The 19,684-nt window shown below is 43.6% G+C and overlaps 1 protein-coding gene across 1 annotated transcript; it reads left to right on the forward strand.

Annotated features, from left to right (window-relative positions):
- Positions 1-1,409: 1,409 nt before the first annotated feature.
- rbm20 (RNA binding motif protein 20) lies at positions 1,410-19,671 on the forward strand (the record flags this gene model as incomplete). The annotated part of the gene is made up of 15 exons (XM_080464574.1): positions 1,410-2,204; positions 3,457-3,521; positions 3,984-4,096; positions 5,287-5,387; positions 12,038-12,184; positions 12,876-13,007; positions 13,095-13,174; positions 13,319-13,547; positions 13,608-14,102; positions 14,172-14,258; positions 14,400-14,946; positions 15,108-15,149; positions 15,693-15,758; positions 17,143-17,264; positions 19,600-19,671. Exons 1-15 carry the CDS (start codon positions 1,425-1,427, stop codon positions 19,669-19,671), a joined length of 3,078 nt encoding a protein of 1,025 aa, XP_080320700.1. The 5' UTR covers positions 1,410-1,424.
- Positions 19,672-19,684: the final 13 nt, after the last annotated feature.

Here is a 19,684-nt window from a genome sequence, read left to right on the forward strand (position 1 = left end):
GGTTTATTTATGTTATTGTGACATTTGAAATGCATGCTCAGCAGTATACCGGAAAAAAAAACAAGTGTCAATCCAGTCGTCCCGACATGGGAGGAGGAGTTATTCAGGATTTTGTGTTGAGACTTTATTCAAACTCTGCAGGCAAAGTGAGACGAACCATCAGTTGTGTCATTGCTGAATGACCAATTTATCGTTATTGTCGTACCTGTAGATCAGGGGTGTCCAACCCTGCTCCTGGAGGACCCCTGTCCTGCATGTTTTAGTTCCCCCTGCTTCAGCACACCTGAATCTAATGATGATGTCATCACCAAGGTGGTGAAAAAGCCCAATAACACGCCTCTCATTGCAATCAGGCGGGCTGCGACTTTCTAAACGTTAAAGAGTTAAAACAACTAAAAACACGTTTTAAAAAAAGAAAAATAGTTACAAAATGCTAAAAAAATAGATAAATAAATAAATTAGGGCTGGGCAAAATTTTTTTAATTGATTTATTGAATTTGTATCTAAAAATAATTTTTATTTCGCAAATCAGATTTCTTTTTTTCCTCCACAGTTTTTGTTCGCGTTGCGTTCCACCATTCCTTGTGGGTTTCTGTAGTTGCTGTTGCACTTTTGCTTAAACTTGAGTTAAAGCTTGAATCTTTAATGACAGAGCCCCATTTACTTTTTATTTTGACATTGTTTATTTGTATTCTAACCCTGAGGACAATCACAGCAATAAAGTTGAACTTTTGACAATATATCTGATGTCTGCAGGCAGTTTTAACTGCATTTAGAAAAGAAATCCAATCAAAACTCGAATTGTTCTTTTTAAAAAATCATGTTTTTTTTTGGGGGGGGGCTAAAATAAATAAATAAATAAATATATAATAAAAAAAAAAAACTCCAGCAGTTCCCTGTGTTAGTACGTCACTCCTAGAAAGATGCTGGATTAAATGCAGAGAAATAATTTCCCCATGACGGATTCAGCTAAATATACAAAATCATGTAATCAAGTAATGATGTTTTGCTGCTCCAGACAGATTTCATTTAGAGGAAAGTGTTAAAAATGTCTCTTTCAGTCATGAAGACCCCATCAACTGCTCAAAGTTTGGCCTGATGGTGCAGCAGCGCCTGTTTCTCATGTCTCATCAGTTTTTGTTTGGTTTTCTTCCCGCAGTCTCTCAGCGGGTCCTTTGGACAACGGCGAGTCAAACGGCCTCCAGGTGGGCGTCCAGCTCCCGGGCGGCGTCCAGCTCCCGGGCGGCTTGCCGACGGGGCACCAGCAGCAGAACCAGCAGCTCCTCTTAACCCCGGCGAGCCTGCAGCTCGCGCAGCTCCAGGCCCAGCTCACGCTCCACCGCCTGAAGTTAGCCCAGGGAGGCAACACCGCCGCCGCCGCCGCCGCCGCCTCCGTTCTGAATCAGGTCCTTTCCAATGTCAACATGTCCCAGCCGCTGTTCAATCAGCTACGGACTCCCACTGTGGTTGGAAATCCGCAGGGGGCCTTTCCCTCCGGGGCGCTGGGTTTCCCCTCTCTGATGGCTGGAGGATTTAACCAGAACCCGGGGAACGTGAGGATGAACCAGGCTTGCGGCGGCTCAATGGGCCAACAGGGAGGCGAGTATGTGAAGAAGTCGGGCTCCACTTACCCTTCGGATACTGACCGCCGTCCGCAGTACAACTTAGCCGGAGGAACGGCGGCGGCCACCGGCGGCGACGGACAGTACACAGCCGCCAACACGCAGGCAAAGAACATGAACAATGTGGCTTTTCAGAGAGATTTCTACGGGCAGGACGTGCAGGGGCAGCCGGGGGGGTTTGGCATCAATGAGCAGAAAGTGAATGTCTATAACTCCACAGGGCATAAGGAGCAGTGGAAAGGTCACGCTAATTTGACTCACGCTGGAAAGGTGGATTTAGTTTCTAATCCTGCGACGGTGTGGACAGCAGCTGGGCAGCCGCTCCGGTCCAGGACAGAACTGTACAACCCGGAGGAGCCCACCTCCGAGCCCAAGCTCAGCTGCAGCGGCGGCGTCTCCTCCTTTGTCTCCGGCAGCTCACAGGGATACGGAGGTTACCTGCCACCGCACGGCGGCGAGGAAAGCTTATCTTCAGGTACCAGGACGCTTCAGCCTTACCAGGTTGACGACTTCCACGCCGTCACTCCCACTCAGCTGCCGCACCAGTGCAGCATCTGCGACAAGAAGGTCTACAACCTCAAGGTGAGAGACTGTAAACATCTGTAAGAGCGTGAGCGGCAGGTTCCCATGTTAAAGGCTCATATTATGTAAAATCTACTTCCTAAAGGTTCTCCATCAGTACTAATCGTCCCCATACCTGGACTGACGTCCCAGAAATGAAGACAGTCTGTCCTCTCTGTCCCTGGCTTGTTTCAGGTTTTAAAAAGTGTGTTGCTCCAACCAGCCAATCAGAAATTAAACCCTATATAGTGTCATCGGGGGTTTAGCCAATCACAATCAAGGTAGGCCCTCCCTTTGACTCCTCCCACAATTAGGCAGCTCTGCTCTGGCACATGGCACCACAAGAGGAAGTACTTCCTCCTCTTCCCAAGATGGGCATGTGTGGGCGGAGCCAGTCCAGCTCACACAGACACAGCAGATTCTGAATGCAGCTCCTATGATCCAATATTCAAATGAGGAAAATCAAGGAGGAGCTAGAAACTTAGAATACTGAAGGTTTCTGGACCGACCAGACCAGGAGGAGGAGGAGAACAGGAGGAGGAGAAGAACAGGAGGAGGAGGAGGAGGAGGAGGACAGGAGGAGGAGGAGAACAGGGGGAGGAGGTGAACAGGAGGAGGAGGAGGAGAACAGGAGGAGGAGGTGAACAGGAGGAGGAGGAGGAGAACAGGAGCAGGAGGTGAACAGGAGGAGGAGAACAGGAGGAAGAGGTGAACAGGAGGAGGAGGAGAACAGGAGGAACAGGAGGAGGAGGTGAACAGGAGGAGGAGGTGAACAGGAGGAACAGGAGGAGGAGGTGAACAGGAGGAGGATATGACTCCTATAAGATCGTATCAATCAACCAGGAAGCATCACAAACTTTAGCTCACATCAGTACTTTGAACACAACATGGTTTTATTTTGAATATAATGGGATTTAGTCTGGTTTCACTAAAGTTTTCCCACGATGGATGGACCTGTTGCCTTGTCGCTCCGCGTTCTGAGTGGAGTGACGTCCACTCACTCACACACTAATCCCAAATGTTGTCTCTATAATCGCCTCCAGCCGTGAGCTTATGCTGGGGGCATGTGAGAGCTACCGAGGGAGGGCAGGCGTGGAGCTCCCACTGCGTCTGAGTCTAAGTTTGGATTGTGTGTGTGTGTGCGCGTGTGTGTGTGTGTGTGTGTGTGTGTGTGTGTGTGTGTGTGTGTGTGTGTGTGTGTGTGTGTGTGTGTGTGTGTGTGTGTGTGTGTGTGTGTGTGTGTGTGTGTGTGTGTGTGTGTGTGTGTTTTCAGGACTGGGACCAGCATGTGAAGGGAAAACTACACCTGCAGAACCGGACTCTATACAGTAATGAGAGGTGAGTGAACCGCAGCGCTGGAATTCCCTGTGGAGAGTTCTGATGTTCACCCTCTCACTGGTTTTTCTGCCGCCGCTGACGGGTTCTAGTGCGCACACGTCTCACAATAAGAACTCCTCGCCTGCTTGTATCTCGAAATTTAGAAAATACACCACAAAGTAGAGAAATAGAGCTTCACCTCCACATGTTGGTCATCATGGTGAACCCTGAGACTTTCTGCAGTCCAGTCAGGAAGGGGTTAATAGAGTGTCGAGCATCAATCATTTCTCTTTTTTTAAATATATTTTCTCAACAATAAAAGTTCCTGTTTATTTGTTTTTGTCATTTGATTCCCTCTCTGTTGCTTCCCTCTCCCTCGCTCCACTCAGTCTTCATCGTTCTGTGAATGTGAATATGAATATGAGCTCTTGTCACAGGAGACGATCGACTGCAGCTAAAATCAGACTTCTGTGTTTGTCGCAGCTCGGCGCTCGTATCGGCCGGAGCCGTGCACTACGCCGCCGGCAGGACTTCTGACGGCGGCCTGAACGCCGCGGCGGGAAACGCCATGGTGGTCTGTTCTGCTCCAAGTCAAGGTGGGTTAACCCCTTCATCACCAGCACCAAACTGACAACGCTTTCTTTAACTGCAGACGTAAGAGCTTGTTATTTTCTGATGGCTGGAATATGAGACAAAGTCTTGGATTTATTTTTTTTTTTCCAAGTCCAAAATATCGTCATCGACAAACCAAACGTGTGTCTGAGTTTAAGTTTGCTGGGAGATTTATAACTTTTGGTTTATTTATAGCAGATGAACCACAGTATTGTGCGGCCGGTTAAAGGTGCCGGTGTTTTATATTGAGTTATTCAAGGAACAGCTGGTGCATGTGAACCAGGAGCCTCAAACCAGTCTCTTCAGTCTTCTCTTGGTTTTATGTTGAGAATGTTTCAAATGTAATATTTTATTGGCAACCTTTAGCCACTCGCCAATACTGAGGACTGACAGGAGTACCTACTAAATACCTTTAAAATGTAATATTTGGGTATTTATCAAACCAGGGATTGAACACTTTGATCGTAGTTTATAAAAAAGTGCCAAAAGTGTGTAAATACCAAAAATATTTCCTCCACGTGTAAGAATACTACCAGCTGCATGTCTCTAAAAGGTGTATTAAATGGTTGTTTTTATGTTTTAAATGAATCTAGAAATACTGCAGTTACAAAGTGGTTGTTACTGATATGTTATCCAAAAGGCTCAACCAGCCGGTTCAACACAAATATGTGTCTAATTGATCCAGATTGTTCTTTAAATCATTACTGAAACATGTGAGTACTCTCATCACTCCATGGGGGAAACTTGTCCAGTCGGATGTGATACCATAAATTCTTCTTTAGCTTATAATTGTATGTTCATTCTATTATACTGTCGTGATGCACAAGATTGAATCACATTAGTTGTTCCTGATACTCATTATGTCAAATATTAGTAACACCTCTGTGTGTAGAGCGATCCAGGTCAGTGACTATTTATTACCTCAATAATAAACATTTAGTTGCGTTACGACCTTTATTAGTATTCCCTGTGTGGTCGGTGAGTATGGTGTTTTTTTTTCTACAATTCAATTCATATTTTTATCTCTTTTGTTTTTGAAGGACTAACAACTAAATGTGGAAAAGCCTTTTGAAACAGTTGGAGCTGATATTTACTGACCAGGAGCCATGGTATTAGGACTTGGTGGGATAATTTCTGACTAGTTAATATTGTTCTTTTCAATCCATTCCCACAGACGTACCGTCAGGAGCCAATGCGTCATACTTACCAGCTCCAGCCATGAAGACTTATCCCATGTCGGATGCAGGATTTGCCCCCCACCAACCAGAGTCACAGGTCAGACAAATGTTTGGAGTTTTTTTCTGAGGATTATTCCAGTTTGCTCGAGACCGATAAATCAAACTTCCTGTGGGGTTGTAGGGGAACAGCTACAATCCCAACGTACAAATACATGATGGTGTTTTTATATACAGTACGAATCTGTGAGTTCTGTTGAATAGGGTTGTTTTACTGATGTCTAATGACTCTAATGAGACCATGGCATACCTACTGGGAGCTCGCCAACCACATAATCATGTAAGATGATATTATGTTAGATCCTGTCTCTCAGTACATTTCCCCAGCATTTGTGTTTACCTGCTGAACAACAGGAAGTAGTGCATGAGGCTTGTTGTGTTTCGATGGTTTTCATGTGATAAATGAAGCCAGATGTCCTTGTTGACAGCTTCCCAGTGGTCGTTGTTCAAGGTTGACAACTCTTTTCTAGCAAAGGGCTTAACTTGGTAAACGAAGCTGGATGTTTGGAACGTTTTTTTTTTTTTTACTATTTAATCATTATCCATCCCTCAGACAGAATTTTGGTACATCTGTGAAATATTACATTATACACATTTTATTGGCTGATATGTTAAAAGTAAAAAACATTTATAGGACATTTACCATAAACAGTTGTTCAAAGTTTCACACATAAATTATATATACGCACTGAATATTTCTAACTTCAAATCTACAGGTTTAATTCATTTGTATTGTATCGTTCAACTCCAAATTAACATTCGATTGTAGTGCAGGGTGCAAATCTAATTAATTTCAGTTTGTTTTTTTTCCTTCAGAATTTTAGCAGGCAACCAAAATCTCACACTATTAAAAAAAAAAAACAGACTCATAACAGCGTCTGTGACTGTCAGGAGGGTAAAGCTGACAATACCGCCGCCCTGCAGTCACATTGCAACAACAGCAGCTGCTGATGGGCGTCCGTCATGACAGCAGGTCTCCTGAAGAGCAGAGCGGAGGATGAGTCAGCAGGCAGCTTCCAGCAGCCGGCAGCCATTAACAGACACACAATCCGTCTGCAGAGTTCATCTCAGCTGCGGTTTGAAATGCTATTACATCACTTAATTTTTGTTTAAAATTCCACAAATCAGTAGATTGTGTTCTGGAATCTGTATCTGCCGGGTGGCTGGTTAAAAAAACCTACATTATTCTTATTAGATGTGATCAGATGATATTTTCCTTTAATTGTCCCACAATGGGAAAAGTTTCAGTGCGACAACATAATTATATATATTGTATATTGAATTATATATTGTTTGCAATGCATTGGGCATTTTTAGGTTTTTAGTATTTATGCAATTATAAACCACAAATCTAACTGCACCACTATGCTGCACCACTATGCAAGTTCTCCCCTTCTTTTCATCTTTTTTAATAATAATTCAATTATAAATAATTGATTAATTCCATGTAGTAATATTTGGGCTGAGACCACAGCTAATGAAGTAATGAACGAGTAGTAATGTAATCTAATTCATCCAGATGTTGCTGAACATCTAGTAAATCTTCACTTTTTTATATGTAAACAGTGAAACTTTAAGATTCTGGACAATATAGATAATATGTCAATATTTTTAAATAGTTCTCGTATAAATGTAAGAATTGAGTCATTGAAAATTAACTTGGGGAACTGTAAATTAAAATATTCAGGAGAGCAATAAAACGTGTTTCAAAGTGCAGTTTCACTGAAGAGTTTCATCCAGTCGGGTCACTTCTTCACACTAATCAGCCACAAGTTCACTTTTTTGTTTTTTTTAATTTATTTTCAATTGCCTGTAAAATCTATTCAACAAGAGCCTGAATTTTACTTTCTGTGTCAGAACAGAAATATTTCAAGTTCTGCTAACATCAGTTGATATTGGTTTCCATAAACATGCACCTGTTTAACGTGACGTTTTACAGGAACAAACACGTTTTTATTTATGATGATAATCTGTGAAATTAAAAAAAATGCACTCACACTTCAAACAATAATAATAATAATAATAATAATAATAACAATAATAATAACTTTATTTATATAGCACTTTCAGGCGAGACAGGGGAGACCAGCAATCGAACAGACGGACAAGCAGTCATTAAACAGATGGAAAATTATAGACTAAATTATTATTATTGGCGACAAAACACCACTGGCCGAAGTGGCTTAAAGAGAGAGCTTATAAAAAGATAAAAGGGGCAGAACTTGATTAAAAATTTAAGTTTCAATTAAAAGCAAGTCTTTAAAAGTGGGTTTTTATTTAAGTTTTGACTTTGGGACGACCAGAAGGGATCCACCTGAGGATCTCAGGCTGCGAGCAGCTCGTATTGGGTCAGCAGCTCAGTAACAGAAATCGAACAGGGAGCCAGTGGAGGGAATCCAGGAGAGCAGTGATGTGTTGTCGCCTGTTAAAACCAGAAAGAAGCCTCACTGCTGCGTTTTGGACAAGTTGGAGGCGCTGGAGGAGCTTTGAAGGGACGCCAGATAGAAGGGAGTTTTAATAGTCGAGGGTGAAGGTGAGAGAATGAAGGAGTTTTTGATGAGAGCATTGGCTTCAATTTGGAGGAAACAGGACTGGAGATCGAATTAAACTCCAAGATTTCTGGCAACTGGCTTCGCCTTGGCGGTTAATGGACCAAGGTTGTTGGCCAACAGACTATAGTGTGGGTTTGGGTAGTTGAAGAGAAAGAGAGATTTTAACTGATTGAGTTGGAGAAGGTTTGGAGCCATCGAACGGTTAACGTCATTAAGAAGTTAAAAACAGCAGCGAGGCCTCCCGCGTCAGCAGATCTCAGAGGAAGGTATATCGGTGTGTCATCTGCATGAAAATGATAAGACACTTTATGTTGTTGAATTAAAGGACCGAGTGGGAGTAAATAAATGGAAAATAAAATTGGACCTAAAATGGAGCCTTGCGGTACACCGCCGGTAACGGAGGCTGAAGAAGAATGATCACCTATGGTGACAGAGAAAGTTCTATCTGAAAGATAAGAGTCAAACCAATCAACTGCAGTGTCCTAAATCAATGTGAAGAATTTGGCTCAATGATTAAACAAAGATGGACCAGACTTTTTCAAGAAAAGCATTTATGGCTGCCACATGGACAGACATGGATAGTTTGGACTTCAGCAGTTTCACCTAAACACTGTGGCCTTGAACAGAGACCCCCCCCTCTACCCCCTCTAGCCCCCTCCACCCCCCACCCCGCTCCCCGGGCCACGGTGTCCAGTTTCAGCCTGGTGAGAGACCTGGAGCAGTGATCTGTGGAATCGGCCTTCGAGCCTCCATGCAGGAACGTGGGGAGAAACTGTGAAACCAAACTGAGCAGATCCTCCGACACGGATCCTGCAGAAACAAACAGCGAGGACAGATTCCTGCTCGTGTCCTCCAGCGCCGTGATCTCCTCAGTAATTACTACCGCCTGGATATCTGGGACTTGGTTTACCGGGTTGAGGTGTCAAGTTTGTGTAAAGAGGACAGAATTTTCCAGACCGTACCAATCAGCCGCAACATTATGACCGGTGAAAGGTGAAGTGAGTAACACTGATTATCAGTAGAAAATGGCACATGTTTAGACATGACATCTATTATGAACTAATGGAACGTTTGGACCTCGAAGTTGATGCATTATTATAAGAAAAAGTGTTTCCAGTTTCCAGCGGTCCAGCGATTGGATCATTGACAGACGAGACCTTTATTTCTGTTTAGCTTTCTTTTATTTTAACCATTATCTATCCAAGCTAGTAATCCAAGGGAGACCTGCCATTCATACTAACTCAATGAATTACAGACATTAGGGCGTATGGAGACCAAAGTCTGGCCTGTGTGATCCAATCCAAGATCGGTGTACCCGCTGGTATCATCCTAGTTTCCTGGAATTTTACCAACAGAGGGATTTTTTTGAATTAAAATTATTATCAAGCCATCTTAATGTAAGAAATGTGATGCATGAATTGAGATTTATCTACACACTGAATATCTCAATCAATCATCATTTTCACATTTGTTTTTTAAGCTTGAAAATCTGCCTCAGCCAGACGGCCAAATATGTCCACTCATATCTGACTTTGTTTGAATCAAACTAGTTCTAAACCGGCTCTTTGTGTGCTCTGACTATTTTAAGGACACGCTGAAGTGCCTCCTTGTGAGCGTGCCATCGTGTTTGTGGTCGACAGAAACGGCTACCGTAAAGTCGGAGTCGACCCCGACAGCATTATTACTGCGGAGGTTAAACCGTCTGAGCTCACAGACCCACTCAACACGCAGACGGTTGTTCTCCCTGATATTTCAAAGGCATTCATTGATTAATCTTGAGTCTGTTTATTGAGCATAAACTGCACCGACCTTTCCATGTCCTGGTTGAGTTTGTGGCCGCGGAGTGGGGCTCCTGATAGTATTATCACTCCTGAGTTAGAAGCCAGAAACCATTCAGGTGTGGCAGAGCTCCAGCGAGGCGGCTCACTCACATCATGTGTGAGCCAAGAAAAATAAACCATATTATTTCTCTTTAATTCTAAATAAATCCAAGTAGAGTATTAATTGTGAAAGCATAAAACCTGCAAATACCTATTATATTGCAGTGAGTAATCTATTACCAGTAAGAGATTTTCCTTTCTCGAGGTGTCAGTTAGTGTTTTTTGTGTGACTTTTAGCCACAACATGATCAGACTATCCCCGACCTGCAGAGTGAAGTCCCTCCGATCACGCAAATCGTCCCTCCTCCGCTTTCTACATTCCACTCCTCAGCAAAGCAAAGCGTGTGCTGTAGTGTTTTCTCTGGACTGATTTAAAGGGCGAGGCTGGATGCTGGTCCCAAAGTGGAGTACGGACCCCTGCGGGTCCCACACATGGAACTGTCTGTCAGGTTAGTCAGGCCTAGGAGGAGGAAGACGAGGAGGAAGAGGAGGAGGAAGACGAGGAGCTGCACTGGGAAAACTGCAGCTGCAGCACAATGATTGCAGAAATAGAACTCCTTGATATAAGAAGATGAATTTACAATTGCTTTCTGCAGCTGTGTCAAACCCACACGAGGTGTGAAACGTCGTCTTCTGCCACTGGCCTGATGGCAAATATAACCTTTTCATTTTTAAGGTCACATCTTTTAGTAAGGATTGCTCACAGGGAAAGTGGAACATCCACTAAATGCCGGCACTGAGCTCCACAGAGCTAAAACAGATTAAAAAAAAAAACTGAAACATAGCTGATACCTAATTTAAATTCCAACTTTCCGTTGAGTTTAGAGAAAAGAGTGTAAAGGATGTGGAGACATGCGGGTCGCTGCACTCGCCAGGCTGGAGGGATTCGTGTCAAGTGACGAGTCCCTAAATCCAAACAAGAAAACTTTCATTATCACTTCTGCACGACTGCCAAGTCACTATTATTAGACGCAGACAGACGGCGGTATCAAGGAGGGCGAACGACGTGGCATCACGCGTGGCAGCGTTGCATTCGTGTTGAAAGTTAATGCTACACAAATAACAAGGTTTTATTTCTTTTTATAAGCACGCCATCCTGGAAAGACAAGTGCAGGTTTAAAACACAACTTCCTTGTGCAGTACAGCTACAGTTTTATGTCCAAACTTAAATGATTTCAAAATAGCTGAAGGTCAGCAAGGCAGTGACTCACATCTGTGGCAGAAACTGTCAAAAGAGGCGGAAAACCCAAATGTCACCGCCCAACGGTGAAATGAATCCAAGGAAACAGCTGACACAGCAAATAAATAAAACTCTCTCCTCTTGTGTTGTATTTTTGACCTTTTTTTTTTCTCCTTAAACGTCCAAGAATAAATGAAAGTACTGTAATTCCAGGGACTTCTGTCGACTATATTTACTGAACGTAACAGGCTCACCCTCCAACCACAGCTTGTCCTGTGTGGTTTTACAACTTGGTCACTTTACTAGAAGGTTTGTCTCCAATCTGACAGATTAATTACAGTAAACTAGTCAATTCAAGCCCTTAATTTATCACACACAACAATTGTTCATATAATGGTACAAAGTGCAGTGAAATGCTTTGAGTACATGTTCTGCACCGAAATAACAGATTTCATAGGATCGAATGAATAAAAAATTCAGAACACAAAAAACAGAATGGCACACAGTATTACAGTATTACAGTATTAATAATGATAAAGAGAATTAACACACAAGAAAGATATATAGATAAACGTAGGTAGACCAATGCCAATAGTGCAAGTCCACAATATATATAAGGTAAATTGTGGGTCTGTTTTCCTCGGTTCAGCAGGCGGACAGCCTGTAAGTATGAGATCTGAACTGAAGAAAAATACATGGAAGTATTTACAAAATATAAAAAGATAGATGGATACAGAGATACTTTATTAATCCCGAGGGAAATTCAAGAGCTGGTATGATTGCAGTACCTCCCCTGCTCACTGGATTACCCGACCAGCAGCTGCTGGTCGCCTCAGAAGTCCAGCGCTCAGCATGGGCCCCATAGATTTGCAGGATAAAGTTAACAACCGAATGCAGCTCAGGGTCCAATGTTCACGGACTTAACGGAATTGTTCACAGGCCTTCAATTCTGCTCCGTTTGTCAGAACCAACACCAAAGTGCCACCGATGGTTTGTTTTACATGCTCAGCGGGTTTAGAACCCGGGATCTTTTCACACAAAACTACTGCTGCTCAAATATCCTCTTTATTGTTTGCAGACGTTTCCGCCAAGAAAGGCGACGGTGGGTCGAGTTGTTCACATCTGCAACCTCCCTGAAGGCAGCTGCACTGAGAACGACGTGATCAACCTGGGACTGCCCTTTGGAAAGGTCACCAACTACATCCTCATGAGGTCCACCCACCAGGTACACCGGGCTCATCGTTCATTTCAGGGTCTGCACAAAGAATATGTATCTGTAAAGAGTAGATATGGCCCGTTAAATGATCATTTACAGTAAATTAAGGGCATTCATGGGTCTTTTCCCCAAAACATCCAGAACCACTTATTGTGGCGCAGCGTGTGTGTGTGTGTGTGTGTGAGTGTAGAAACCTCAACATGAGTGAAGCTCCACATGTTTCAACGACATATTGTCTCAGTGTTTCTTTCTGGTTCATTCAGTGATGTTGATTTTAAGATAATTCCGATTTGTCACAAACCTCTTTGCGAGTTATTCATGGTTATCATTTTTCTGCTGCAGCTGTTGTGAGCTGTTGTACGCCGCGTCCTTTTTTTCATAACTTACTGGCCGTTTAACTACCGGCGCTCGACAGGCCTCGCCGGTTACGAGGTTTCATCTAACAGAGCAGCAACACGTCACCCTATCAGATTTAAAGCATCCGTACTGAAATGGGGGTACCGGTTCGAAGGACTAAAGCAAATGTTCCGCCGATTAATTGTGGTCATGAAATCTGAAGCCTTGTGATGGCGATTTTTAAAGGTTGGTTTGCATCCACTCTGACATCTGACATGGGAAATATGTTGGGCGGCTCTTTGCTTTGCTGGCTGGCCTGTCCGAGGAGAACACTCTTGACTTGGGCATTCTGCTCTCCCATCAGGCCTTCCTGGAGATGGCGTACGTTGAAGCGGCTCAGGCCATGGTTCAATACTACCAGCTCACTCCAGCGATGATCAGCAGTCAGAAGCTTCTCATACGGATGTCAAAGAGGTACAAGGAACTGCAACTCAAGGTAAAACGGCACCGTTCATCAAGCTGCAGCTTAAAGGGGTTGTGGGGCACTTTTCTAAAACAATTTATGAATATCTTTTCTGCACAGAAACCAGGTAAAGATGTTCAGTCAATCATTCAGAATATCACCTCACAGCGGGAAAGAGACGAGCTGCAGGAACTTGAACCGTAAGGAGCTCTTCATTCTTTCTCTTTTTCATAGATCAAAAGCCAATTCTAAAATAAAAAAGTTTTAAAAAACTTGTAAAATGACAATACAAAGTCCAGTTTTATGAGCTTGTCAGCATAACAACTTGCTTGGTTTTGCTCCAGCTATGCGCCGGAGAGGCCGCGCTCCCGCAGCCCAATCAGCCGCTCTCTGAGTCCTCACTCCCACAGCCCCAGTTTTACCTCCTGCAGCTCCGCACACAGTCCACCGGGGGCGCCGTGCAGGGGCCCGGAGAGAGGCATCAATGGGATGGGTCCCCACCGAGCCTCCTGGGATTGGTCCTCACACCGGAGGGGTGAGGAGGAGAGAGAGAGGGAGAGAGAGAGAGAGAGGGAGAGGGAGAGAGAGAGGGAGAGGGAGAGAGAGAGAGAGAGGGAGAGAGAGAGGGAGAGGGAGAGGGAGAGGGAGAGGGATGACCCCTGGAGGAACGGCAGCGGCGTGGATGACGAACGGACGAACGGACGTGCGGCCGATCGTAGGAAGGCCTACCACAAACCCTCCGATCATCTCAGCTTGAGATCGGTGGACGAGCGAGGAGGCGGAGGCGAGGGGACGAGAGGCAGCAGGGACCGGCACCCGCGAAGCAGCCCTCCAGGCTCGTCCTTCAACTCCTACAGGAGCGTGGACGACGACTTCTTCATGGAACACGTGTACAAGTCGGACAAGCCCCCCAGACCTTCGTACCAGCGACACGACGCCAAGACAAAGAGGAGGGATGGCGGCGACTACCACGTCCGGTCGAGGCACTCTGAGGTTGAGATGAGCGACGAGTCGCTTTGTAAAACCTCAGAAGACAAGAGGCAGAGTTCCCCGGGCCGGGGCAGGAGCCAAAAGACCAGCAGGAGGCGCACTTCCCCGGAGAGACACAGAAATAACACGGAACATTCAGTGAGTAACTTGCTGGTCACTCCTATAAACCTCCTGTAAACAGCCTCATGGTGAATTCTAATATTTCAGGACCGCCAGTCGAAGGAAAAGTCTGCATCACCTCAGTCTGTCAGTAATATAAAGGGATCTGCAGGAAGTAGCAAAGATAAAGAAACTGTAAGTTTTCATTCATTCATTCATTCATTCATTCATTCATTCATTCATTCATTCATTCATTCATTCATTCATTCATCGTCACAGATTTAAACTTCTTGAGGCCCAAAGGTTAATAAGACTTTCCCTGCCTTGATTCCGCAGGAGAGGGAGTGGGAAAGTGGAGAAGAGACGGAGGAAGAGGTTTGGTATCCGAAGAACATGGAGGAGCTGGTCACTGTGGATGAAGTGGGAGGAGAAGATGATTCCATTACTGAGCCAGACCTCTCTGAACTGGAGGAGTTTGCGTCCGGCCCCAAAGAGCCGGCAATGGAGGAGCCAGAAGAGACGCATGTTTCACCGCCCGACCCTTCAACAGATGCCAAGGAGGAATCTGTCGAGAAATCTAAAGCAGAGAGTCTGAGTGGTGAGACGGCGGAGGAGGTTTTAAGCGCAGGTACAGAAAGTCAGAAGGGAAGTCCGGCGGCTTCCGAGCCGCCAGGAACCAACCTCAGCAACTTCCCAAGTGAAGAGTTCAAGACGGCACTGGAGGAGACCTGTGAGGAAAACAGTCAAATAACTGACAACAGAGCGTCAGAGGAGCCAAAGGAAAATCACTTCTGTGTGTCAGAGGAGAGAAAAACCCTGGAAGCTGGACGGGTCATGGAGACCGTCAGTGGAGGAACACCCAATAACGGCTTTCCCAGCAGAGGTAACATGAAGAAAATAGCTCCTAAATCAAGCAAGTTTGCTTTTTGTTCTTACACAAATTTATTTAGAGGAAAAAAAAAAGATATTTTCTGTGCCTATATGAACTTCAGCAGCGAACACAGTGACACACCATCTTACTTTATTTCTCTTTCTCTTTCAAAGGAGGCCTAGAGAAGACAGCATCACCAGCCACGGATTATAAAGGTGACTAACTAATTAAAACAAAACATTAAAACCTCATCATATGAAACACTTTCATGGAGACCAAATCAAACATGCTCATGTGAAACACTGACATTTTCAGGTCAGTCAAACTCATTCAAAGACATGCGATTTTATTTTTTCATTTGAAGAGGAATATGTAAATAATTCTAGGAATTTTATGACCTTTAATTCCCCCTAGTTCTTTTTTTAACTTCAGGAACAATTTACTGCAAAGCATCCAAAGATGGAAGATTGTGTTTTCCTTTTCTTCCAGAACAGATCAGAACAGAAATAGTTAAACATGCATAAACGTATTTATTCAGCAAAAACATCGAGGAGACTGTCGTGTCTGTTTCGTCTCCAGGTAGATATGTAGAATGAACTGAAATCTTCACGGTGAGAAAAACAAGACTCAGTAATTGTCTAAATTCACCCATCTTGCAGGTTCTCAAGCTTCATGTTTGAACTCTTTTAACACATACACTGAAACAGACATTAAAAACTGTTTTGTGCCTTTTTGATGTTTTTGTGTTCCATTCCCAGGGATCGATGCTCCTTCAACATTTCACGAACAAGACAACGCCGCCGGCGAACACAGCATCCCTCTGGGTGAGCGGCGCCGTCACCTACTTCCTGCTGGTCTTATTTTGTCGTCACACAACAGCTTGTATGGAATATATTTAGTTTGAGCTTGAAATAAAAAATCTAATTTCTTCAGGCTAAATCCAGCTCAGGATCGACACGTCCATCCACGTGTGTCTTTCAGTTGTCCATCGAGGAAGAGCTTTAATCCGTGTTTATCACTATTGTGCTGTGACCAGTCTGATCACGGCTCACTACTGCATGTGATCGTTGCCACACGAGTCGCAGGAGTGTCGCGCCAGCGGTCTGGGTCCCTGAAGATAAAGTATTATCTTCTACACCCATATTAAGTGCACTGACAACCTGTTGCATTAGCGCTCTAATTGAGTGGAATTGCTCGGCCGCTTGCTGGCCTACTTCCATGAGCAGGTTGTGAAACGCACCCCTGAGAGACGAGTATTTATATTATCATCAGAGCTGGAATGACGTGGTCAGCGTGGGGCACGCTGCATGGAGAGTCACTGAAGCTGCCCATCAACTGTGTGTGTGTGTGTGTGTGTGTGTGTGTGTGTGTGTGTGTGTGTGTGTGTGTGTGTGTGTGTGTGTGTGTGTGTGTGTGTGTGTGTGTGTGTGTGTGTGTGTGTGTGTGTGATGAGCTGTGGGGTTATTTCTGTGGGATGACGCCCTGAGAGCATGACCGCGGCGCTCTCCTCACACCAGACGAGACAAATCTAGCACTGATGATTCATGCTTGGTGCTGTTTTTATTTTTTATTGTTTTTATTGTCCCATTGATGGAAGAATAAATTCATATTGTTGTTAAGTCATTCAAAATATCAGCAAATGAAACTGCAGAAAGTGTGTAGACATGATTCAGTTGAATTTTCCACTTTTGGGAGTGTGTTTTAGTATAGCAAAGAATTTATATTGACGAGAAATTCAGCCTCATTAAAGTAGTGAAACAATGCAAACGAATACTATAATAGGTATGGACAAAATGTTAAGAAATATAACAAAATAAGATGATTGTTTCCATCAAGTAAAGAAAACCCAGTAATTGGATGCAATCTGGTCAATAAGTCAACATTTCTTTGGCCGAATGAGTTAAAGATGTTTGGTGTTTGTCAGGATGTGAGCGATTTCAGCTGGAAAGGAAAAGGTGACCGTCTCCCATTACACTCAAACAGCCGCGCGCAAGATTTAGAAAAGGAAAAACATCCCGGTGTGGTGTATTCTGAGCCCATCGGCATATTATCACAGGAACTTTTTACAAGCTAAAGATCCCTTTTAAGTTTGTTTAAATTATTTCAAATACTTTTGGTGGTCTAACTATTCAGGCCTGATTCAGCGTCACTGTTTTTAAAGCCACGGTGAATGCCTGCTGATTTCTGGGATTTATTTCAACTTGCCAGGGGTGGAGTTCATCGTGGCGAGGACCAGTTTCTTCTGTAAACTCTGCGGACTTTTCTACACCAGCGAGGAAACGGCGAAGACGTCCCACTGCAGGAGCACGGTCCACTACCGGAACCTGCAGGTACACGCTGCATGTGAGCGCCACAGGAAACGCCCGTCTGGATTCGGCCGCCGCCACACCAACTTCCACAGAGCCTGCGTGTCGTCGCGCCGACGTCCCTCCACCATCCGGCCTTTACATCTGCATGATTTCATGCTCCTTTCGGTGGAGTTTTCCTCGGTCAGTGTAGTCTGGGAGCTAAATTCTGGGTATCAAACCACCTGTTGCAGGACTGCTGGGTAATCTCTTTACTGCTTTACTGGAATATTCAATACATTCCCATCATTCTCCACATGTTTGTTTTATTATTGGTATTTATTATGTCTTATCATGAAATTAATAAATGTAATATTCTTTAAAAAGGACTGTGGCAACAAAGATTTTGACCCAGCAATTATGTCTATTTATAATCTTTCCAACATAGTGTTCTGTACAGATAGTAGGACTTTCATTCAAAAAAAATACTTGAAAATGGAAAAAAAACAAAACTTTGAATTCCAGAAAATAAACTCTCCAAGTCTACGGTGGAAGTTGTGACGACATTTTAAACCTTTAAGTCAGAAACATCTGAAAAGATTGAAAATCAGAGTCATGGAAAATTGAATTTCACAGATGCTGACAGAAACACAAACAAAACAAACACTGACATCAGTCTGGTCCTCACACACACACACACACACACACACACACACACACACACACACACACACACACACACACACACACACACACACACACACACACACACACACACACACACACACACACACACACACACACTCACCAGGGCACAGGCATTGCATGTAAACTTGTACCCGTATTAAGTTTCTGGTTCTTGGCCAGTCAGCAGCGAGTCGTCCTGCAGCAGCTGAAACCAGCCAGAGGAGCGTGATTCCCTCTCATTTGATGGATTACATTCCAGGGGGCAAAAAAACATTTAAAACAGTTGCGCTGTCCATCAAAGCGCTGCATGTTTGTGTGCGTTGTGATGTTTAATAGTTTGTTTTATATTAGTTTCTGTCTTTTTTTAAAATCTACCACAGCTTTACGTCTTAATTTGCTTGTCTACTTTACGTTGTGACCAGATGTTGGACAACAACACAAGCTTATATGTGACTTTAATAGGAGTTATAAAATAAAACGACCAGTATTGAAACAGAGCTGCCACCCCCCCCCCACACACACACACACACACAAAAATAAACTTTAATCATTGTATTTTGGTCTTTTGCTGAGAGCAAAACAATTGAGAGGACATGGAAAGTGCCTCCTCAAACCTATAAACAATAGCAAATAAAACTAAACAACTTTAAATCATTAAATCACTTCATAAAAACCGACTCTGCCTTTGAGAGTGAAGAAATATCTGATATGTGAAGAAGTATTTTAATAGGACTGATAATCACTCTTCTATTCATTCATCATTTAAACACGCCAACACACAACTTATTACTGAGCTCATTTCTCTGGATGACCAGTTACAACTTTAGGAAATCCTCTCTTTACTGGACGTTGGACTCCTGCATTGTTTAATTTGATCTGCTGATGTTGTTGGAACAACAAACCAAAAACAAAAATCAACAGATAATTATAAAAACGAAAGAGGAAACATCAGTTACTTCTCAGCGTTTCTCACAAGGTCATAGGAGGAGATCCATCCACTTCAAAATGTTAATTATGAAAAATGTCAATTTACAGAATCAGCAACGATAAAAGGAAAACAGAAGCTGGAAAACATCCACAAGATATAAAGTGGGGCCATTTTTCTTGTCACTTCATCGGGGCTTTAAGAACGAGTCCTGATATATGTGATGTTTTAAACGGATAAACAGAATGTCATGTGTATCTATAATGACTTCATACAGCAATGACAGGTTTCAAACACAAACAATCTCAACATGTTAAAGTCATTGTAAAGTGTTTAGTTAAAAATGTGTATTTAACTTCCATTGATCTCAAGTTTCTGATCAAGCTGCTGATTCCTGTCCTGGTACTTCTACCTGAATAGTTATTGTTAAAAAAAATAAATATATAAACTTGTTTGTGTTTACGTTTTGGATCGATTTATTTTATAGTCATGCAATAAATCAATCAAGATATTTTATAAATGATTAGTGTCTGACAGTGTTACAGTAGTATTACCTCCCAGCGGATATAAAAGACGTCCGGTCCATCGGGGTCCTGAAGGATCTGCTGATGATGTCATGGTGAGGGATTCCTCAGGGACGACTACCGGGGCCGTTTACAGTCTTTTACCTGAAATGTTCTGCCTGGTTCAGTTCTTGGGACACTGATCTGCCACTCGTCTGTGAATGCTGCACGCATGTTCTCATTAAATCTGTTCTTCTCTCCACAGAAGTACCTGTCTCAGCTGGCGGCGGCGGAGAGCCTATCGGGTGCACTCGCCGAACCCTCCGTTGCACAGTGACGGCGGCTTGACC

The sequence above is a fragment of the Lipophrys pholis genome (genome assembly GCF_963383615.2).
Source record: "Lipophrys pholis genome assembly, chromosome: 5".
Classification (NCBI taxonomy): domain Eukaryota; kingdom Metazoa; phylum Chordata; class Actinopteri; order Blenniiformes; family Blenniidae; genus Lipophrys; species Lipophrys pholis.